The sequence below is a fragment of the Anomaloglossus baeobatrachus genome, chromosome 8 (assembly GCF_048569485.1).
Source record: "Anomaloglossus baeobatrachus isolate aAnoBae1 chromosome 8, aAnoBae1.hap1, whole genome shotgun sequence".
Classification (NCBI taxonomy): domain Eukaryota; kingdom Metazoa; phylum Chordata; class Amphibia; order Anura; family Aromobatidae; genus Anomaloglossus; species Anomaloglossus baeobatrachus.
The window spans coordinates 86,449,888-86,464,250 of record NC_134360.1 but is presented as its reverse complement, the minus strand read 5'-3'; the positions used below and the strand labels follow the sequence as shown (position 1 = coordinate 86,464,250).

Below are 14,363 nucleotides of genomic sequence, written 5' to 3'. Positions count from 1 at the left end.
TAGGCTTTACCCACTAGGTCAGAGACAATAGAAACTTACACATAAGGAATACACGATACAATTCATATGATGGACAGTACTAGTGCTAGTCCTCATGACCGCTGTCCCAAAGATAAATAAGTAAAATGAAAAAAGCCTACTTATAGTTTTTAACTGCTTTGGAAAAACAGACCACCATGTGTTTATGGCAATCCATGCTTAACCCTGACCTTACATCCAGGACACATCCAGTACGGATGACACCGTAACACAAAAAATATTCAGTCGCCATACTTCCCTCACCACTTGCAATGAATAGCACTCCAAAGTGGTACCGAGAAAAATGACAGAAAAAAGCAAACCCTAAACAGCGCATCGATGGCAGAATACATTTATGGGTCTCCAAAAATTCCAGCAAACTATTTTTTAACAAATTTCTAATTTTTTTTTTCTTCACCACAAAAAAATAAAATAAATATGATTGATGCAGGATCAATAAATAAAGCATTTTTGTAGCAAGGTACTGAAGATATTGAAAAGTATCAGTAATATTTCAGATCCCCTTCATTATAACATTCTGTAGTCTACACTATCCAGGACTAACCTTTGGTGTGAGACGCTCCATCACCGGGAAAAATGTACGAGTCCTCCAACTTCGTAATGTCATACAGGCAAATGCAGAGGCCCACATTATACACCACCTGATGAGGAGAGCGCGTCAGGAATGTCATTTATTCAGCTGATAAACACATTTTCTGCACAGTCACTTAAATTATTATTCCATCAGTAACAAGAAACGAAAAATTGCAGCAAAGAACACAGTAGAAACAGAGGCAATCTGTGTTCTTGGAATATGAAAAAGGATATATACATAATATAGGGAAAAATCTATGAAACTGAAAGCACTTAAAGGGAACCTGTCAGGTGCAATATGCACTCAGAGCCACGAGCAGTTCTGGGTGCATATTCCTAAGCCCAGCCTAACTGTCCCTGTATACACTAGCATAGATAAAGGGATCTGTAGAAAAAGTATTTCTAAAGATTCTTTATGATATGCTAATGAGCGAGGGGGACTAGTCGCAGGGAATTAGGTCCCCCTGACTAGTCCACCCTCTTATTATGTTATCACACCCATAGGGACATGCTATTCAATGCCCACTGCCCAGCATCATCAGCAGGGACGCTCGGACCTGTCCATTGTCACCACCTCAGACGCCAGGTTTAGGGTCAGTGCGCGTGATCAGAAGTCCCCAGCACTTCCAGTCATGTGCACTATGAAGTTGGGTGTACATATACTGACTTCAGAGAGATCTAGGGTGCATAACTGGAAGTGCCAAGACTTCTGATTATGCGCACTGACCCTAAACCTGGCATCTGAGGTTGTGACAATGGACAGGTAAGCGTGTCACCGCCAATGACACTGGACAATGAATAACATGTTAGTACACCCCTGTGAGTGTGATAACATGCTAAGAGCGTGGACTAGTCAGGGAAAATCATGCCCTTGTATCTATTTCCTGCGCTCATTAGCATATCATAAAGGATCTTTAGAAATACTTTTTCTAAAGATCTCTTTACCTATGTTACTAGATATAGGGATGGTTAGGCAGGGATTAGCAATATACTCCCAGAACTGGGTGCATATTGCACCTGATGGGTTCCATTTAATCTTTTTTGAAACATCTCAGTCTTATATGGAGCTTAAAAGGGGTGTCCATCATAAATAAGTAAAATTAGAAAAAAACAAGCAACTTTGCAATTTAGCTTTAATTAAACATTTTCAAGAAAATAAAGTTTTTTTTAAAGAAGAATATCTTTCACCCATCATTATTTATTTATTTTTAACATTTTTCTGTCTGTCCAGAATGGAAAGCTCTGTCAATATCACACTTGTCTGTTGGGGTAAACTTGGGGAAGTACATCAGAGCAACAGTGTTAAGAGAGCTAATAAAGTTTGTAATGTGACACAGGTAAACTCAGCTGTACTGCCCCTCCTCCCTCATCAACTCATGCAGGAGGATAGACCAGGAGATCAGGCTGTATCCCTACATCGGACACTGAGAAACTTGCTCTACGTTATAGTGGGGCGTGTTCTTCTTTCTTTCCAAACATTGATGCCTGCTTATGATTGGCCAGCATCACAGAGGGAGAAAAAGTACACAAGTGCACTATTTTATCTTGCCTAGCATCTGTAGGCCATGCATTTTTTTCTCAGGACCTATTATGCTAAAATCATTTACAGGACCATTTACAGTGTTCTACTCTAAGAAAAGTGACGTAGTCGTAAAAAACAGATGGGAAAGGGCAGAGTGCAGGTCAGTGGTGAGACAACCCACTGGTGTGAAATATTAATCAAGCAAAAGCGTACGGGCCCCTTGGAAATCAGAAGGGAGGCTGGGAGCGTGAAAACTTTGTCTTTGATTAACTGCTATTTTTATTGTATACACTGAACAATATATACACTGGATTTTACCATAGACTGAATCAGCAGAGAAATCTGCGCCAAACGTCAATTTCCACTCAGATATTCATGCGCAGCTTCTGGATGAAATCTCATCCACTTTGCTGCTTTGTAAATTGCCGCCCATAATCCAGGCTGAACATTTTCAACATATCTGCTAATCATGAGAACATCCTTATAAAATAGGACATAGTCACATGAGGGTCTGTTTATAGTGGGACGAGTTTTAGTTTTTAATGGCACTATTTTGGGGGACACACATAGTGCAAAAACAACTTTTTGTGAGGGCGAATGATAAAAGAAAAAGCAGCAATTGTTTGGGGTTTTAGCACTCATCATGCAGTCAAAAATATGTTATATACTATACATTAGATAGCAGAAGATATAAATCCAACTGGTGCATATTTAATTCAAGGTGAAGTTCATTAAATTACCCAAATAGCCACTCCAAAATACACAAGTACTAGGAGAAAAAAAGGAGTTTGTTGCCTAAAAATCAGTTGCTTTATTATAAAAAATTTACAGCAAAACATAACATGACACTCGACAGTACAGAAGTGGCACAGTGGGCATAGAGAAAGTGTCTTGGATGAGTGTGATATCAGTATATAGTTAATGGGAATCTGTCAGCAGGCTTTTGCTATATAAGTTGAAGCCAGCAAGCTGCAAGGGTTAAAACAGGAAATTCAGGGATGCCTGTCTGATCACAGTCCAACTTTTTGTTTACCGAGCAGGACTTATTACTGGGACTACAATGTCAGGAGCACAGCAGCACAACACACCCCCTCCTCTGAATGACACCTCAATGTCAGTGTACAATCTCTATAGAGAGCCTGGTGTGGGGGGTGGACAGCGCTCTCAGCTCAGCTACATGACTAAATCTAAAAATTCAGATTGTGTCAGAACGGCTGACCCCAGCAATCTAAGTGCTACATCATTGGATTCAGAATCTTTTTGCCCACATCATGCTGCTCTCAGATGAGGTAACAATAACCTACTGACAGATTCCGTTTAATAGACATAATGGTCAAAATAGAAATGCAATGTAAACCTTTACCGATAACCATAAATCTCAAGAAAAGAGGGAACTGGACAATAATATAAAATGATAGACACACTGGTCAAACCATGGCACATTACCAAAGGAATGCCTATACATATACATATAGGTAAAAAAAAAACAATAGAACCCTCAAAGATTCAAATAAAAGGGGCTAGTGACAGATTTATAATATAAAATATAAATTTTTAACATTAAAAATATCATGTACAGAATAAATATAAAAAGTAAGTGCTGAACCGGATCAATTTCCCAAATGTTAGCCGCGTATGATCAGGTTTTATAAAGTGCCTAGTGCAGTGACCATATTCTAGTAAAAGTTGTATATAACCTAGATATTTATACCGGTAAAGGTAATCCCCAAGATTAAAAAATGTCAAAAAAGTATAAATAAATTCAAAGTGTATAAATCATTATCGGGACACTATACCTTAAGATGGTCACAAGTCCTGTATACCTATAACAGGGTTCAGCGGTATACAAGACTTGTGACCATCTTAAGGTATAGTGCCCCGATAATGATTTATACCCTTTGAATTTATTTATACCTTTTTGGCATTTTTTAATCTTGGGGATTACCTTTACCGGTATAAATATCTAGGTTATATACAACTATTACTACTAGAATATGGTCACTGCACTAGGCACTTTATAAAACCTGATCATACGCGGCTAATATTTGGGAAATTGATCCGGTTCAGCACTTACTTTTTATATTTATTCTGTACATATTTTTAATGTTAAAAATTTTATAAAAATTTATATTTTATACTATAAATCTGTCACTATCCTCTTTTATGTGAATCTTTGAGGCTTCTTATTGGGGGGGGGTTGACCTATATAAATTTATTATAGTTGCATTATACGGAATATTTTGATTATTTATCTATACATAAAATGTATACCACAAAAGTGAGTACACCCCTCACATTCTTGTGAATATTTTATTTTCTCTTTTCCATAAGACAACACTGGAGATATGACACTTGGATACAATGTACAGTACTCAGTGTATACCAGTGTAAATTTGGTGCGCTCTAAATAACCCAGACAGCCATTAATGTCTAACCCACGGGCAATAAAGGCAAGTACACCCATAAGTGAAAATGGCCAGATTGTGCCCAAAGTGACAATATTTTATGTGGTCACCATTATTTTCAATCACTGCCTTAACTCTCTTGGGCGTGGAGTTTACCGGAGCTTCACAGGAGCCGCTGAATCCATTTCTATCCTCCATGACGACATCACAGAGCAGTGGAAAAGGATTCCATTGGCAAAATGTGAGTATACTCACTTTTGTGATATACTGTATGTGAAGGCAAAAATCCCAATTACCCATAAAGTACAACACTCAGTCAGCCCACCTAAATTACCAAAGCCCCAACACACGTTTCGCATGTAGTACTGTTGCTTCCTCAGGGGGATAACAAAAAGCTCCTCATGGGAATGTACCTTAAAGGGGTTTTGTGTCCAAACATTCCAAAATCATTAACATTTAATTTCAGACAACTGACAGGTGGAGGCGGATACCAATGAAATTTTTTTTTTAGATCGTTTTTCCTTTTAGACCAATCAGTAATCTTACACCAGATATACTCACACTTTAAAAAGGGGTTTTTTCCCCCCAAGAACAAAGTTAATTTTAATCAATAGATGTTGTAATAATAATTTCCAAAATTGGATGTGTTTAAAAAATATGTCCCTGTGCTGAGATAATCTTATATATGTGTCCCTGCTGTGTACTGTGTAATGGCTGTGTCTGACCGCACAGGGACATGGTCTGATCATACCACAGCTCCTTGGCAGTAGAGGACGCAATAGAGTATACAGACAGAACAGCACGGGATCAAAAATAATTCCTTCTTTGAGGTAAAACATTTATTTATTTATTTTAGATAGGCAGGGAAATGTTTTACCTCACAACAAAAATCAAATATGATCCCGTGTGTAATGTCTTTATACTCTTACTTCCTCCCCTACCCAGGAGATGTGATATGATCAGACCATTATCTCTGTACGATCAGACACGGCCATTACACAGTATGTCGCCTGTAAATAGGAAAGCATGCTAAGATCACAGATCTATTTTATCATTATCCTTTATCGTCTGCTGTTTCTTTGAAAGTGGATTATTAGAGTCCAATATCTGCAGCTATGTCTTGAGCAATCTAACTGGAGCGGGTCGGTTCCTTTGCTGAGAGACAGCATGGAAGCCTGAGGGGAAGACAGAAGCAGTTTATTACAACTTCTGTCTTCCCTTTTCCAAGCTACATAGAACTCAATGGGAAGCTGGGTGTTCGACCTGGCATAGCAGAGATGATGAGACTTAGCAGACCCAGATCAGCTCTGATGATGACTTATGCCACGGCAGGAGGCGATTTATTTTGTAGGACTAGAACACAAGGCGAGTAAAATCGAATGAGTGGAATGCAATAATAAAAAAAAAAAAAAAAAAAAAAAAAAGAATTGCATTCCACCCAGATCAATGTTACTCTATGGGGCCGTTCTGATCTATGATTTTTTTTCTCAGCCCCAATTATACCGAGAAAACAATCACAGCATACTGCGAATGTCAGCAAGAGATGTGTTACTCACACCCATAAAAAGCCTATGGGTGCAAGTGAAACATCGGGCTGCACTCGGATGATATCAAAGCACAGTCTGATATACGCATCAGCTGACAATAAGAGGAGATGGGGAGATTAATCCCTCCCTCTCCTCCGCAGCTATGATCCTATCGTAGGATTGGATCACAGTCGCATGACACTCTGCTCACACTCGAAGCAGAGCAGGAGCCGAGGGTCACTAGCATATCGCATCCGGTACTCTCCCATGGAATACCATGCCTAACTGTGGCACTTATGGACGACCAGTTACTGTGAAAAACCTATGACTTTCTAAAGGTACTGAATGAAAAACAATACCAAATATGAAAAAAACAAATTCAATTAAAATAGTTAAAAAGTACCCCACCCAAAAATACAATAAAAGATTTAGTAAAAATAACTGTTATTTTACATGCTATACATAACGTCAATACCTTAAACAAAATTAACAAAAAAATTAATAGTATAAAAAAATTAAAAGTAAAAATGGAAAAGATATATATTTTTATTTTTTTTTTAAACTTCCTAATGACTGAGCAATTTTTCATTTGTGCACTTTCATTTTTCCTTCCCCTTCTTCCAACAGCCATAACTTTTTTATTTTCTTGCTAACAGTCATATGACAGGTTGGTTTTTTTGAGGAACTAGTTATATATTGGAATATCATCATCCATTTTATCATACAATTTACTGGAAAACAGGAAAAAAATGAAACTTATGTGAAATTGCAAAAAAAAAAAAAAAGGCAATTCCACAATTGTTTTTGGGTTTTGTATTTTGGTATTGCAGTAAAAATCACCTGAAAATATAATTCACCAAGTTAGGTATATCTATAATAACGTGTTAAGGGGTTATAGAGATTGCCACAGTAATTTCTGCGTACCCTAAAAAAAGTGTAGAAAATAATTTCCTGAATATTACAAGGCCTTATATTACTGAGTCAGTGAAAATACTACAAAAATAATTTCTCTATGGCTTCATTGGGGGACACAGGATACCATCGGTGTACGCTGCTGGCACTATGAGGTTGACACCATGCTGCATAAAAAAAAAAAGTTAGCTTCTCCTCCGCAGTATACACCCACCGACCAAAGACAAGCTGTTCAGTTTTAGCTTAGTGTCCGTAGGAGGCACACACAGGTCAGTGGTTGGACCCGATTCCACCAAACTTTGTGTTTTTAGTTAATCTTTTCCTATCAAAATATATGGTTCTGCATCCATATGATCTTTTGCCTTTTCTCATTTCAGGGGCTTCACCTACCCATTTCCTGTACTGTCGTGGGTTCCCTTCACTACCATCCCTCTATAGTAAAAAAGTATTTTTCCCCTGGGAGTCTCAAGTCATTTTCATTTATACAATGGCTGGATGGTAACGTTTGTTCCTCCACAGTGCTCAAGCATCCATACTGTTGTTTCCCTCTATGCCTCCCAGGATGGAGTCTCGGCTTTTGGGTTTAATTCTCCAGGTAGCCTACGACCGATGCTACCTACTAGGCCTAGGAGATGTCTAAGTTCCCCTACTGCCAGATTCCTCAGGAAATTTTGTGTCTTTTAGTCGGTTCCAGTGGCCAGTCAAGGTTCATGTCGGCAACGTAACCGGCATAGGCTATGGAGGGCTCCTTCTCCCTTTACCCTGTCGTCGTAGACCTTTTAGGTTCTTCTTAAAGCTCTTCTCTGTAGTCTTCTGTGAGGCACTACAAGAGCAGTCTTTCCTTTCGAGTTCGATCTCTACAGTTCAAGGTGGTCTCCTTACGTCCTAGAGTTCAGTAGCCCAGATTTTGTCTCTGGTCACAGGTGCAGGAGTTCTTCTAGTTTTTCTTTTATATCTCTATCCCTTGATGTTTGCTCATGGGGTCCCATGTTTTCCCAGTTGAAGTATTTACTCAAGCACACAATTTTTTAGGATCATGGTTCTGGGTTGTAAGCTTCCCTTTCCTTATCTGGAGCTCAGAGCTAGCAGTCCTCGCATTTCACAATTTCGTGACAAGAAGATGCTCCCTAACCAAGCCTTGGCTTCTGTGGGCGCCCAGCGCTAGTCTGTCGACAGCTGGGAGGTTTTTCTTTAGGAGGCTCCCCTGCAGGTATCCAACTTCTGCCACATTCAGAAGCTTCAATGTCATCATTCGCCCTTCTTCTTCATTCCCCTGTACTGGGCAGTCCTTTTCTGCCCGGTTTCCTTGACATATCAAGTAAGGTCAAAAGTGCGCCTTCAAGCTACGACCTGTCAGGAATAAATTTCCTCACATTCGCTTTTATATCGCGAAGAATAATCCCTTTGGACAAACATTTGGCAAGGATTGGAACGTATTCGCTAGACCTCTTTTTTCCTTTGTCTAGAGCCTCCCTGATTATTGCTGTCTGATCTCCATCACCGGCTAGCTGCCTCCCAGCTGCCTGCATTGTCTCTTCCAGGTTCTAGTTAAAGTCTCATCTTATATTTTCCTTGGCAACTCAGATCTACACTGAAGAGTTTCTTCCTTTTCATTTTTCGGCGACAGGTTCTGTCCTGGTATCTGGTCTTTAGTTCTCATGTTTCTAGTCCTTTTCTTCCCACTCTTGGGTACTGCTTTTGGATGTCCCATGGTTTTCTGTGTTCCCCAATGAAGCGATAGAGAAAAAGAGAATTTTGTTTACTTACCGTAAATTCTTTTTCTTATAGTTCCGACATGGGAGACCCAGACCATGGGTGTATAGCTTCTGCCTCCGGAGGACACACAAAGTACTACACTAAAAAGTGTAGCTCCTCCCTCCGAGCATATACACCCCCTGGATGACCACATCTAGCCAGTTTAGTGCAAAAGCTGAAGGAGGACATCCACCCACAAGTAGAGATAGAGTAAAACCCGGAATAACCGGAACCTCTGTCTACAACAACAGCTGGTGAAAACACACGGAACAAGAACTGCCAACAGGCAACAGGGAGGGTGCTGGGTCTCCCATGTCGGAACTATAAGAAAAATAATTTACGGTAAGTAAACAAAATTCTCTTTTTCTTCATCGTTCCTTATGGGAGACCCAGACCATGGGACGTCTCAAAGCAGTCCATGGGTGGGAACTAAATAGAAACTGAGAAGTAGGCAAAACCTAACTTCACAGATGGGCGACAGCCGCCTAAAGGATGCGTCTGCCCAAGCTCGCATCTGCCGAAGCATGAGCATGCACTTGGTAGTGCTTCGAAAAGGTGTGCAGACTAGACCAAGTGGCAGCCTGACAGACCTGCTGAGCCGTAGCCTGGTGCCTGAAAGCCCAAGAGGCACCGACAGCTCTGGTCGAGTGCGCCCTAATCCCCGGCGGGGGGGGCACCTGAGAACATTGGTAGGAATCGGATATGGCCGACCTAATCCAACGAGCTAGGGTCGGTTTAGAAGCCGAGAGACCCTTGCGCTGACCTGTGGTTAGCACAAAAAGAGAGGTGCACCGCCTAAGGGCAGCGGTGCGTGACACATAGATCCGGAGCGCGAGCACCAGATCTAAAGTATGCAACGCTTTCTCAAAGCGATGCACAGGGGCCGGACAAAGGGAAGGCAATGAAATGTCCTGGTTAAGGTGGAAAGGAGACACCACCTTAGGGAGAAAGTCCGGAGTCGGACGGAGAACCACCTTGTCTTGGTGAAAAACCAAAAAGGGTGACTCCGAAGAGAGCGCAGCCAAATCAGAGACTCTCCTGAGAGAAGTTATGGCCACCAGAAAAAACACTTTCTGTGAAAGTCGAAACAAAGAAACTTCCCTAAGAGGCTCAAAGGGGGGTTTCTGTAAGGCCGTGAGGACCAGGTTGAGGTCCCAGGGATCCAGAGGCCGCTGGTAAGGCGGAATAATGTGAGATGCGCCCTGCATGAAGGTGCGCACCTGGGCCAGTCGGGCGATACGCCGCTGGAACAAAACTGACAGAGCCGAGACCTGTCCCTTGAGGGAATTGAGGGATAGTCCTAGCTGCAGACCGGACTGTAGAAAGGACAGGATGGTCGGCAAGGAAAACGGCCAAGGAGCATGGCCGGAAGAGTGACACCAGGACAGGAAAATTCTCCAAGTCCTGTGGTAAATCCTGGCCGAGGAAGACTTCCGAGCCTGAGTCATAGTGGAGATGACCTCGGAAGGAATGCCTGAAGCCGTCAGGATCCAGGACTCAAGAGCCACGCCGTCAATCTGAGAGCCGCAGAATTCTGGCGGAAAAACGGACCTTGTGAGAGAAGGTCTGGGCGGTCCGGGAGATGCCACGGCACCTCTACGGACAGACAGAGCAGGTCTGGGTACCAAGCTCGCCTGGGCCAGTCTGGAGCAATGATTATGACCCGACGGCCCTCCATTCTGATCTTGTGCAGGACTCTGGGCAAGAGAGCTAGAGGAGGAAACACGTAGGCCAGACGGAACTGGGACCAATCCTGAACCAGCGCGTCCGCCACCAAGGCCTGAGGATCGTGGGAGCGAGCCACGTAAACCGGGACCTTGTTGTTGTGCCGGAATGCCATTAGATCCACTTCCGGAGTGCCCCACTTGCGGCAGATTGACCGGAACACTGCCGGATGCAGAGCCCACTCGCCGCTGTCCACGGCCTGACGGCTGAGATAATCTGCCTCCCAGTTTTCTACGCCTGGGATGTGGACTGCGGATATGGTGGACTTGGAGTCCTCCGTCCACTGAATGATACGTTGAACTTCCAACATTGCCAGGCGGCTGCGTGTCCCGCCTTGGTGATTGATGTAGGCAACTGCTGTTGCGTTGTCTGACTGGACTCGAATGTGCTTTCCCGCCAACAGGTGGTGAAAGGCTACGAGAGCTAGGAGCACAGCTCTGATTTCCAGCACATTGATCAAGAGGGCTGATTCGGACGGAGTCCAAGTGCCCTGTGCTCGGTGGTGGAGAAACACTGCTCCCCAGCCGGATAGACTGGCGTCCGTGGTGAGAATCCCCCAGGACGGGGCCAGAAAGGAGCGTCCCTGGGACAGAGAGAGGGGCCGAAGCCACCACTGAAGAGAGCTCCTGGTCTGTGGCGACAGAGCCACTAGCCTGTGCAAGGAAGAGGTCCGCTTGTCCCAACAGCGGAGGATGTCCAGCTGCAGGGGACGCAGATGGAACTGGGCAAAGGGAAACGCTTCCATTGACGCCCCCATCTGACCCAGCACCTGCATGAGGTGCCTGATGGAATGACGGCGGGGCCTCAGCAGAGAGCGTACCGCCAGATGAAGGGACTGCTGTTTGACTAAGGGCAGCTTCACAAGAGCCGGCAGAGTCTCGAATTGCATCCCTAGGTACGTAAGTTCCTGGGTCGGGGTCAGAGTGGACTTGGCCAGATTGACAAGCCACCCGAATTGAACAAGCGTGGCGAGAGTGAGCGAGACACTCCGCTGACAGTCTGCACTGGATGAAGCCTTGACTAGAAGGTCGTCCAGGTAAGAATCACTGCCAACCCCTGGAGGTGCAGAACCGCAACCACTGGTGCCATGACCTTGGTGAATACACGAGGGGCCGTGGCTAACCCGAAGGGGAGGGCCACGAATTGGAAATGTTCCTCTCCGATTGCAAAACGTAGCCAACGCTGGTGTGAAAAACTGCAATTGGCACATGCAGATAGGCATCTCTGATGTCGATGGATGCTAGAAAATCTCCCTGGGTCATTGAGGCAATGACCGATCTCAGAGAGTCCATGCGAAGGTGCCGCACCTGAACATGCTTGTTGAGAAGCTTGAGATCCAGGATGGGCCGGAAGGAACCGTCCTTCTTGGGGACTAGGAAGAGGTTTGAGTAGAAACCTCTGAACCGTTCCCAGGCGGGAACCGGTACAATTACTCCGTTGGCCTGCAGGGAAGCCACGGCCTGTGAGAAGGCGGCGGCTTTGGAGCAGGGGGGAGTGGACAGAAAAAATCTGTTTGGCGGGCTGGAAGAAAATTCTATCCTGTAGCCGTGAGAGATGATATCTCTCACCCACTGATCGGAGACTTGTTGAAACCAAGCGTCGCCAAAGTGGGAGAGCCTGCCACCGACCAAGGACGATGCTGGCGCAGCCAGATAGTCAAAAGGAGGCTGCCTTAATGGTAGCGGCTCCTCCGCTCTTCTGAGGACGCGGCTTCGTGCGCCAGCTGGGTTTTCGATCCTTGGCTGAGTTAGTGGACGAGGCTGAGGGCTTAGAGGATGACCAGTTAGAGGAACGAAAGGAACGAAACCTCGACTGGTTCCTGCCCTGGACAGGTTTCCTGGTTTTAGTTTGTGGCAAGGAAGTACTCTTCCCGCCAGTAGCTTCCCTAATAATTTCATCCAGTTGTTCACTGAACAGCCGGGACCCAGCAAAGGGGAGCCTAGCAAGGTACTTCTTAGAAGAAGCGTCTGCTTTCCACTCTCAAAGCCACAAGATCCTGCGGATCGCAAGGGAATTAGCGGAAGCCACCGCCGTGCGGTGAGAAGCCTCCAGAATGGCAGACATGGCATAGGATGAAAAAGCCGAAGCCTGGGAAGTTAAGGCAACCATTTCGGGCATAGAGTCCCTGGTGAGGGAATGCATCTCCTCCAGAGAAGCAGAGACGGCTTTAAGAGCCCACACCGCTGCAAAAGACGGGGAGAACGAGGCCCCTGCCGCCTCATATACAGATTTGGCCAGAAGGTCAACCTGGCGGTCAGTGGGATCCTTAAGTGAGGTGCCATCGGCCACAGATACAACTGTCCGGGCTGAGATTCTAGACACCGGAGGATCTACCTTTGGGGAATGAGCCCACTCCTTGACCACCTCTGGTGGAAAGGGAAAACGTTCATCAGAACTACGCTTTGGGAAGCGTTTGTCAGGACAGGCCCTGGGCTTGGTCACAGTGGCCTGAAAAACTGGAGTGGTTAAAAACATACTCCTTGCTCTCCTAGGTGAGGTAAACTGGTGTTTTTCTACCAGAGAGGCTTGTTCCTCTGACACTGGTAGATTGAGGTCCAGTACGGAATTAATGGACGCAATCAAGTCACTAACATCCGCATCCCCTTCAGATAAATCATCCGAGCCCACAGTAAAGACATCCTCCTCGCCCTGCACTTCAGCTCGTGAATCAGAGCCGTGGGACGAGGAAGGAGAAGAGTCCCTGCGTCTCCGTTTAGGAGGACGGGGTCCGGGAACAGATGAAAAATCCTCTGTGAGCTCTGCAGAGGGAGTCGGAGCAGCAGAGGCGCCCTGAGAAGGGGGCTGATGCATGGTCAGCAGAGTCCGGGACAGCTGTCCCATGGAGTCGGCAAAGGACTGGGAGATAGCTTTAGAAAACGATGCTACCCAAGCCGGGGGTTCAGCCACCGGAGCTGGAGCAGCCGGAGGGACCACTGGGGAGACTCCAGGCTGAAACACCACCATGTTAGAGCAGGCATCACAATGTGGATATGTGCTCGGTTCAGGCAGTATGAGCTTACATGCTGCATATAGAGTAAAGCCTGGCTCCTAGTGAGAGACATGCTGCTGAGGTGGAGGTTCTGCGTAAAGAACACACTCCTTCAGAATGACCCCCAGAGAGTACAAGAAAGTCCACAACCAGAGGTTGTGGCCGTTTTGTGTGCCCTCCGGATTCCACAGCTTGGACCCCCAGACAGATGCAGAGCTACAGCAGCCAGCGCCGATCAGTGTGTGAACGCTGATAAAATGGCGCCGGAGTGAGGAGGGGGGCCGGAGGATTAGTCCAAGAGCGGGAACCGGAGGGCCAAGGGGATATACAGGGGAGGGAAACATCTCCTCAGAGAGGAGTGTCCTCCCCTCTGCTGAACTGCCGGTGGGCGGCGCCGCACTGTCCCTCTGCATGACTGACATGCAGGGGCAGTGAAAACGAAACTAGGTCGCAGCCGAAGCCGGGGCCTAAATTTTCCCATGCGGCCGACGAGCAGGCACCCTCGGCGCGGTTCTCAGGAAAAAACAGAGAACCGGCCGGAAATTACAGCAAAGTGAAATAACACACTCTCCCCACAATAAATGTACAAGGGACCCCACAATAACGTCTCAATACTTAGCTTATGAGACGCAGGGCCAGGTCCCTGAGGGGTGAGCGCTCCGTCCGGCAGGGTCCTGAAAGGGCTGCGGATGGAGACCGGTCTCCTGCAAAGCAGTGAGAACCGTGATGGCTCCCACTTCAAGCCAGAGCCCGAGGGATGGTGAAGGAGCGCGGCATGTAAGGCTCCAGCCTTGTAAATCAACCTTAACAGCACCGCCGACACAGTGGGGTGTGAAGGGACATGCCGGGAGTCCAGTTTGGACCCGCTTTTCTTCCAACTCTTTGAAATCAAAAATCAGATGAGAATGCATGTGTGT

The 14,363-nt window shown here is 45.4% G+C and overlaps 1 protein-coding gene across 1 annotated transcript in view; it reads right to left on the bottom strand.

The window, feature by feature from the left end:
* Positions 1-14,363, bottom strand: part of POLR3H (RNA polymerase III subunit H) — a 70,526-nt gene that overhangs the window by 35,389 nt on the left and 20,774 nt on the right. The window contains exon 3 of the mRNA XM_075320881.1: positions 584-680. Coding sequence (XP_075176996.1) covers positions 584-680 — 97 coding nt within the window. The remainder of the gene's footprint in view (positions 1-583; positions 681-14,363) is intronic.